The sequence below is a fragment of the Siphateles boraxobius genome, unplaced genomic scaffold (genome assembly GCF_051911475.1).
Source record: "Siphateles boraxobius isolate OS27281-9 unplaced genomic scaffold, OSU_SipBor_1 140, whole genome shotgun sequence".
NCBI classification, from domain to species: domain Eukaryota; kingdom Metazoa; phylum Chordata; class Actinopteri; order Cypriniformes; family Leuciscidae; genus Siphateles; species Siphateles boraxobius.
The window spans coordinates 1533370-1542982 of record NW_027508745.1 but is presented as its reverse complement, the minus strand read 5'-3'; the positions used below and the strand labels follow the sequence as shown (position 1 = coordinate 1542982).

Here is a 9613-nt window from a genome sequence, read left to right as displayed (position 1 = left end):
GTCGCAATGGAGTGATGCGATGCTATCAGGTGCGGAGGAGAAGAGACCTACCACTCATTACTGTGGATGCTCAAAAGAAGTTGGAAGCTGCTGTAGGGAGAGGTGGGTGCCAGTTTTATTTTTGTAAAATCTTTTTTTCCTGTTTTTGCTTAGTTAGGGAGTTAGTGTTGCATGCAAGACCTGACCTTTTGACTTGGAGCATTATGTTGGTATTATTATTCAATGCAGATTTCATTGAATTAAACAGTGGTTCTCAAACTTTTTTGCTTGTGCCCCCTTTAAAAAAATAAATAACTCAGGTGTTACAAAATATTTTCATGTCATAGGTCTCTTACTTTTTATAAGCTCCTGTCTTGTAGATTTTTGTTTTTCAATAATGAATCATAATAGAAAGTTTTTTTTTAAATTGAAAACTGTGCAGTGAAATACACCTGCAATAGTTTCACATTGTAATGTCATTAAATCATTGAAAAATATAACAGTAAGAGAGAATAATAGATCAGAACTTAATTTAAATGAACAAAAAATGTAAATATTTCAGTGACGCCAATATATAACCCAATATATAACAGCTTTTGAAATCGCCTTACGAGCTCAGCTTCTTGTATGTCTTCTCACCAGAATACGTATAGCAGCAGAGCGGGGAGTCACAATAGCCAGGTGCTTTTCTATGGCGAGCAACTTCTATATGGGACTTGTTGATGGTGAAAAGTCAACGTCTGAAGAAGAATGATTCAGTGTAATAACTGTATTTGTGATGTTTGAGTTGGGGGATGAGCGATGGGTGAAAGGGGCATTTGCAAAATATGCTTTAATACTAGTGTCGCAGGAACAACATACTTTAAGGTTGCAGTACTGGTCTCTGTATTGTACAAAAAATGGTATTGAGCCATGCCTACCATTATCATGCTGCAGACTCAAATAGACAACGTGCCAAAAGAGCAACAAAAACTTGCCATCGCCGTTTATTATTCTTGTAAAACTTCATTTTACAGAAAAGACAGGCAATGAAATGAATTACTGTTACACACATCTTCACCTATTTACCAAAATAAACTTGATACAAAAAGTGATGGTAGAAATAATGTAAAATAATGTGAAATTAAAAATATACAAATTTAAGAGACTAAAATTAAAGAATGATGTTTTTAATAAATCACGTTTTAGATAATGTCCAGTTAAGCAAGCTAAATAACTCCATAAATGACTAGATTGATTTTACAGTGTATATTGCAATACGTTTTTGAAAAAATGCTGCAATTAAAAAATGAAAACAAAACATACAAAGCTACTAAATATCTATTTAAAGTCTTACAAAATATTATATATATATATATATATATATATATATATATATATATAGTCAAATGATTTTAAAATGGATGAATTTATTTTATCCCCAAATAAAAATTGAGAACCTGAAGATATTTTCATCAAAATACCAGAACTTTGCAATATATATGATTTGCAGGAATTAATCCCACATTAAAAATGGTGACAGTACAATTATCACAATACTTGTAATATTTTTTTTCAAAGTGTAATAAAAATGAATTTATAGTAAAAGTCAGCTGCATTAATTTGCCTCTACTAAAGTCATTGTTTATTTGAAAGGTTCTAGATTGCCAGTTAAGGCAGAGTCCATGAGGTCATCATCCTCTGTATGCATAAACACAGGACTTGGACGTGAGGACCGCTCAGAGCTAAGCAACAACATTGAAGTTTCTGAAGATATAGGGGATCTGGACCAGCCATCTGTCTTCGCTGTGTGAGAGGAGGGCCCACAAGACATTGTTGACTTCTTCTTTTCCTTTTCTCGATCTCTGTCCCTATCCCGCTCTTTCTGCTTCTTCTTCTCTTTTTTATGTTTCTTGTGTTTTTCACTCTGGTTAATGGATATGGAACTCATGTAGTCTTGAATGGGTTGGTGTGGTCTCATAGTTTGGTTATCATCAGAGCTAGGACTGTTCTGATGAGACTTTTCAGCAACTGAACTGCTACCAGACTCACTTTCACTGTCTGGGTTTATAGGCGTGTACCCAGGGGAACGGCTGTGGCTAGGGGAGCTGCGGTCATGTTTTGGTGTAGAGCCACTAAAAAGGGGTGATGCTTTGTGGCCTGAGTGCTGGGAACGCATGGCACCATCTCCAGAAATTTCTCCAGGTTTCTGAAGAGTTACTTTAGATTTAATGCTTGGAGAGCCCCCTTCTGGCTTGCTAATAATAATCTTTGCCACACCAGTGCCAGTCACTGCACTGCTTTTGGAATCAACCATCTTCTTGTCACCAGAATTGCTCCCTGATCCAGACATCTTGGATTTGCCATCTTTGTCTATCTTTTCACGCTTGCTCAGAGACTCACCTCCCTGGGAGGACATACCATGCTTGGAGGATGTAGGACCAGCCTTTTGTGGCACTACCCCACCTGCAGTGCCACCACAGCCTTCACTCTCCTCCCCACCAATGCCCCCACTACCCACACTCTTCAGTTTGTCAATGACTGCGGTTAGAGATGGCTTTTTGTTTCGGCTTGGGGACTTTCCCTTTGCATTAGGGTTGTTTCCACTACCGCCACCACTGCAACTCCCACCACTGTTCCCATATTGTGACTGACCACTTGAAGAAAAGGGCATGGAGCCAGATGATGATGAGGAACTTACAGAGGAAGTAGAAGATGTAGAAGTGCTTGTGGATGAGCTACAGCCTAACAATTTTTGGGTACCCATTCCACAACCTGAAGAGGACTTGGACCCTACTGATCCTCCACTGCTCGAGCCAATAGGGGATTTAGCCTTAGATGAGGGTGGGGTTCCAGGCACCTGGCCTTGAAGTTTCATCGGAGAGGACAGCTTGTCTGAACTTCCAGAACGAGAGTGTGAGGGTGATATGTTGGGCTTGATGTTAGGGTTCATGAGTGAGCCAGGAGGCTTACCACCTTGGGGCTTATTTTTGTTTCCACTTCCTGTTCCACTGCTGCCACCACTGAATGAGCCTGACAAACCGTGCTTTGTTATGGGAGAGGAGGATTGTTTGCCTGCGCCCATTCCCATGGAAGATCCTTTGGATTGAGAAAGCATACCACTTCCAATACCTACAATGCTTGATGGTTTGGGAATATTGCCTTGCCCAACAGAGCCTTCAAGTTTACTACTTTTAATCTTCCCTGAAGAAGACGAAGAGTAGGAATGGTGACTTTTGCTATTGCTTGTGCCACTTGTACTACCAGTGCTTCCGCTTGTTGAGCTACTTGATGTGTAGCCTCCATGAGATGATGTTTTTCCTCCAGTTAAAGTCCTGGGTATTTGTATAGTGATTTTGGGGATTGGTGGAGTAGCACCTCCTGGTGGGGTCTGAGACCTGCCTGAGCTCCCTGGGGATTTTGATCCACCTGCACTTACTAATCCTCCGGAAGTGGCACTCCCACAAGGAGGAGTGTAAGGTCGACCCCCTGAGCTGTGTGAAGGTGACTTGCCATCTGGATCCTGCTTCTTGCGTTTTGATGATTTGTCTTTTGATTTGCCCTCACTTGAAGGAGTGCGACTGCGTTTTACCGGCTTCATTTCAGAAGAGCATACACTCCCCATTCCTGTTCCAGAATTTCCTGGTCCATGATCTTCCTTTGCCCTCATCTGCTGTTTAACCTTTGTATCATCACTTTTAAAATCATTACCAGCTACCACAATTCCCATCATGAGTGGACTTTGGCCCCCACTAGTATGAGAAAGGTGTGAGTCTGCCCTATCTGATGCTGGACCCAGTATTGGCTTTCCTCCAGCACCATTCCCACCAAAAATACCCATTTCAAAAGGGTCTTTCAATAAAGCGTCTTTCAATAAAGCCTCTGGAGTATTTTGGCCATGTGAGGCAGGATTCTGAGGTGTGCCTGTAGGAGTGTTTTGCTGACTTCCTCCACTAAAACTTTTAACCAGTTCAAGATCTGGGTCAGGGCTGGGGGAGCTGTCTTCAAAGTAGGTTTGTGAAAAGCTTCCCTGTCCAGGTAAAAGCTCTGGGTTGAAGTCTGTGTCTGGGAAGAAATTAGTTGAGGAAGAATCGCTATTGGGTGTTGCTGCAGTAGCAGCTTCTGCAATCAAGTCTGCTGCATCTGTAAAGGGATTTTCATTGCTGTTTGCATTAAACAGGTCTGCCTCAAACACTGTGCTACCTTGGCCTGAACTGGAAGAATCCCGGAGAGGAGTTCCCAAGGAACCTCCTTCTTCACCAGCCATGAGGTGCTGGCCATGACTACTATTGCTTCCTTTGTTGGCCTGATCAGGAATATCAGACAGAATGTCATTGATATCAGGCCCAATACTGTCAGAGCTGGAGAGGCGAACCATACGGGGTATGGATCCATGCGGCTGAGACTGGACTTGTGTCTGGGGTTGGACATGACAGTGTGGGTGGTATGGCATTCCAGGACCTGAAGGAGGTGTTCCACACTGACTCGGAGCTGGAGTGATACTGTGAGGAGTGTCAAGTCCATCACCTGGAAGACTAACATCAAAAATAGGGTTCTGGGAGGCATCAACGTCCATAGAGAAAAGCTCTCGGTGGAAATCATCTTCAGAGTGGTGTGTGTGATGATGCTGTTGAATCATGCCTCCTACTTGCTGCTGGAATTGTTGTTTCATGCTAATTCCGCCACCTGCACCCATTACTCCTTTATCAGAGCCTCTTGGACGCTTTTTCTTGCCCTTGGTGCTAGGGCAAGACTGCCCTTGGCTATCTGTCCGCGGGGACCCAGATGAGTTCTGTCTTTCTAGAGGGCTACTGCTGTACAATGCAGCAAAATCTTGTGAGGGATTATCCTTCAGTAGGTTCATCAGCATAGGGTGGTTTTTGGTGTTGCTTGCTGGTGAGGTGGTTGTTGGTGGGGTCTGGTGGGGCTGAGGTGGCTGGGGAGTAGGACTGGACCCAACACTGCCTGTTATTTGCAGAAGACTTGTTAGGATTGGATTCTGAGTGACTTTGTTAAAGTCATCTGAACCATGGCTCTGAGATTGTTGTTGTTGCATTGCTTGCTGCTGCCCTCCAACCGGTATCATGGTATCCATACATGAGCCTCCCTGACCAGTACGACTCATGTTGAAAAGTGACGTGATTGGGCCTTGGAAAGAACTGCTTCCCCCTACATTGTTGCTTCCTACAGTGCTAGTCCCACTACTTAAACCAGGAAGGCCCATTGGGTTGCTCCCATCTGGCCCTGTACCCATTCCCATGTAACCTGGGCTGCCAGTTGGGGGCAAGTTCTTCTTCACCATAATTTCCACAGTTTCAGCTATAAGGGACAATGCTGGAGTGTCTGCCTGAATGGTCTCTGCCTTGCGTCGAATGGCGCGCATAGTCACAGGAATGGACATGCATCTAGGGAGGGAAACAGACACAACAGATAAGTATTTCTGACTCACTAACATTTAAAGACACATTAAGACCACAATTTTCACTACTTACCAGTAAGTAGTCATTAAGCATATACTTTGTCCACATACAGTTCACATATTAATGGAGGAGTTTATGACTGTTCATGTATCACACCTTTGTGTGATGCAAACATACTTAAAGGGATGTTCACCCAAAAATAAAAATTTTCATTAATTACTCACCCTCATGTCATTCCAAATCCGTAAGACATTTGTTCATCTTCGGAACACAAATTAAGATCTTTTAGATGAAATCTGAGAGCTTTCTATACTTTCCACAGACAGCTACGCAACTACCACTTTGACTCTTCAAAAAGTTCATAAAGAGATTGTAAAACTAATCCACATTAATAGAGTGGTTTAGTTCAAAATTCTGAAGAGATTCGATCACTTTATTTGATAAAATGATAAAATATATGATAAATGATAAAAGATTTAACTATATTTATTCACATTTAACCACCTCATTGGTTCTTGAGGAAGCTTAAATGTGCTGCATTAACCACGAGAATGAACCACATTGGTTCTCGCACGTCAAGCGAATATGCTTGAGCTTCTGTTTACCACAACTGATGTGTAAATTGATTAATGTTTATGTGAATAAAAGCCTAAATTCAATCGGTCTATCATATAAAACGAGCGTGTCTCTTCGTACAATTTGGATTAAACTACTCAATTCATATGGATTAGTTTTACAATCTTTTTTTTTTGAAGCATCAAAGTGGCAGTTGTGTAGCGGTCTATGGAGTACAGAAAGCTCTCAGATTTCATCAAAAACATCTTCATTTGTGTTCTGAAGATGAACGAAAGTCTTGCAGGTTTGGAATGACATGAGGGTGAGTAATAAAATGACAGAATGTTTATTGTTGGGTGAAATATACCTATAAAATATTTTCCACAATAAAAGCCATATTGCTACTCTAGATAGAGACAGAGTCTGCTCAGTTGTGTGAAATGTGGGGCTTTTCTGTAAGACTAAGAATGGGCCCAAGGCTATAAATAAACAAAATATGTACTGATGCGTTACAATTCATATCACTTATGCCAAACAAACAGAAGATGAAGTAAAACAATGCTAATAAATGGTAAACTTTACTGAAAACACAGCATCCACCACAAATATCGGAACCCATGTTAAATTTAAGCAAAACAGACAAAAAAATTGCCTTTTCTGTTTGTCCTCTTAGTCTTAATTCAAAATATTCACTCAAATCTAACAAATCTATATTACATGAAGAACAAAACATGTAAGACAAAGTTATTGGCACCGTTACAAATTACAATAAGTAAAAATCTAAATTAAATATTTTCTGATTCATATTGCATATTTTTAAGTTCACCTTGCTGCGGAAATACAAGTTGTAAACCATGACCTCCTGTTTCACTGGCCTCTAGATTTAAGGTGAGACACAGGCCAAATTTCTATAGTCATCAATTACTATGAGAAAGACCAGAGAATACAGTACTGATGCAGGTTTTTTTGCACATTTTTGCACTAGAAAAATCAGGAAATAGCTATAAGAAAATAGTTTGGTGATTGAAATGCTCAATATCTAGGCAATAATGAAGAACTTTTAAAGGGGTCATTGGATGCCCATTTTCCACAAGTTTGTTCTGTTCAAAGCGACCCGTTTCGGTGCATGTCTCTTTAAATGATAATGAGCAACTGTGTAAATCCTCCACTCATTCGTGGTTGTTTTAATGAGTTTTCACAGGTGTCGTCTTGGTCGTCCTTCACTCCTGTCAGCCTACAGGATGTGAAGACCATAACAGGAAATATGAAACGCTGCCACCGTTGGTTTTAGCAAAATCTGTGTGGCAAAGCTGCATGGACCCACTGGACAGCGTAGAGATTGATTGTAACAAAGCGTCGATTTAAGCAGCAGTCATAACTTTTTTTAAGACAATATGCCGCTGAGTTTTGGACAAGGGATGAAGTTGAAATAATAAAATTATTTTGTACCAATGTCAATTTACTATCACAGCACATCTATTGTTTTGGTTATTGATTGCTGTAATTGATTTCTGTTATCGTCACTGAATTGTAAATCTCTCATGACTTGGTCAACTGATTAATGCGATGTGTTGATTAAATTAAAGGCAGCAACTGTCCAAAAAGATAGAAAAAATGAATGGTTGAGAATTGATTCTGATTTTTAGAGATTGTGTGTCTAGTAATTTAATGCCAACTGCAAAACTTGCATATCAAGTAGGCTAGCAAACACCGTTGCCATTCAACAGCGTGTGCGACAACGTGTGCAAAATGTTTTAAAGTTCCAACACATCTTTATACAAGGCTATACTGTGTGTGTTAAATATTTCAGCTCAGTATCAGATATTTCTTTGCTTAAAGTAAAAGTCATATGTGAAGACAAAATGTTGATCTTATTTTACATCAGTATTAAATGGCGCAATTTTTCATTTAATCAGAAACATAGGTTGGTTGGTAAGGTATACCTGTGTTTTGAGGCTGTATCGAGAGGGTGGGGGGACAATTGTTGTTAGAGGCTACAGCCTACTCAATCAGAGGCAAATCCTATTCATCGAGTGGGAGGGGGAAGTGGGGGAGAATTGTTATGAGCGGTTGAGCAGAATAGGCTACTAGTAGTAGTAACCTGAAGAGTTTTTTTTTTTTATTCAACAACAGTGACTTCTTTCACCATGGCTAAGAAGGCTGCACTAACCAAAGAGAAGGTGCAGGAAATCCATAGGGCAGTCACCAAATTTGTGGTGATGGGGCTTCATCCATTTTCCACGGTGGAATCGCCATCTTTCAGGTGAAAATGTGGGCTATATATTAAAATAGAATTTCCTTGATGCATGTGAATGCCACCTCTGTACCATGAAGACATTCTGTGTACAAGACTAATAGAAATCATATTTATTAATTTTTTATAAAGGGAGACCAGCATCCAGGGATGACATGTCCAACACGTACATACCTGTGTGGTATTCTGTTATAAAACAATGTCATCCAGGAGCTGGCGCAGGTCAGCAAAATTGCAATTACTTGCGATGGATGGACCAGCGTGGCACAGGACCACTATCTAACAGTGAATGTCCATTACATTGACAAAAGTAGCATCCTGCAGAAAGTGATGAGCACTGAAGCAGTTTATGAGTCCTAGACAGGGCCAGTGGAGGCACACTGCCACAAAAGTCATAGCTGCCACAGTATACAACGCATACAACATGGATGTTGCCCTAAGAAACTTGAATTTTTTAAAAGTTGGGTGCTTTGGCCACACACTCAACCTGGCAGCACTGAAGGTGTACGGCATCCAAGCTGCGACTAGGTGGTGTGCAAAGATTCGCGCAGTGGTGGTGTGGCTGAAGCGCTCCACCATGAGCAAAACTGTCCTGAGAGAGAAGCAGCGGCGACTCAGTAAATAGCATATAAATAATTATAAATACATCTTGAAAAGTAATGCTTCTTAATATAAGCAATTGTTTATTGTAAATCAAATGTCTGTGCTTTAGATTTGCCAGAGCACAATGTTATCCTGGACGTGAGGACTCGCTGGAATTCTCTATACCTCATGGTGAAGTGGTTTGTGGAGCAGTTCCCTGCAATCCAGGCAGCTTGCCTCGATCAAAGGCTAAGGAGGCCAATGGAGAGGGACAGGTGAGGTGATGGACAAGAGGGATAAATTTACCTTTTGTTCTTAACCTTTTTTATTTTCCACAGACTAGAAAGGCTTACAGAGAGCGATTTCGAAGGAGAAAGGCGGCAAACTACACGATTTTCACTATTAGACACTAAACCATGTTATCATTACAGGATCAAGACATTCAGGATGTCCTTCGGGAGGCCACATTGATGGACCCTCACTTTAAAGGCAGGCTGGAATTTGGTGTTGCAGAAGCTTGGGATAGGCTTGAGAAAGCAGTGATTGACAATGCCAGTATTGTATCAGGTATTTTACTGCATATTTGTCAGAGACAGTGTACTGATTGCTCAACTTTTTTCATATGCACTGTGTCCATGCCCATTTTACAGTTTCTGTAATTAAGTATTATTTAATGCTGTTTTATGGGCACTCTGTTTGTGTCTACAGCTTCCAATAGAGGAGGACCCTCATCAGACTGAGGCAGGTGAGGAGGACCAAGCCTATAAGTTCAAGTCTGAAGCCCATATAGAATCTCGTCAATCCATTGACTGATGGCGTGGGCGCCGCCTTGATGCTCTTACGT

The 9613-nt window shown here is 41.0% G+C and overlaps 1 protein-coding gene across 2 annotated transcripts in view; it reads right to left on the bottom strand.

Moving 5' to 3' along the window:
* Positions 1–1386: 1386 nt before the first annotated feature.
* The window catches only part of LOC143738235 (mediator of RNA polymerase II transcription subunit 1-like), a 193677-nt gene continuing 185450 nt past the window's right edge, over positions 1387–9613 (bottom strand). For both annotated transcript variants that reach the window (XM_077230264.1, XM_077230263.1), the window contains one exon: positions 1387–5363. In XM_077230264.1, the coding sequence (XP_077086379.1) occupies positions 1604–5363 (3760 nt within the window). In that variant the 3' untranslated portion in view covers positions 1387–1603. The remainder of the gene's footprint in view (positions 5364–9613) is intronic.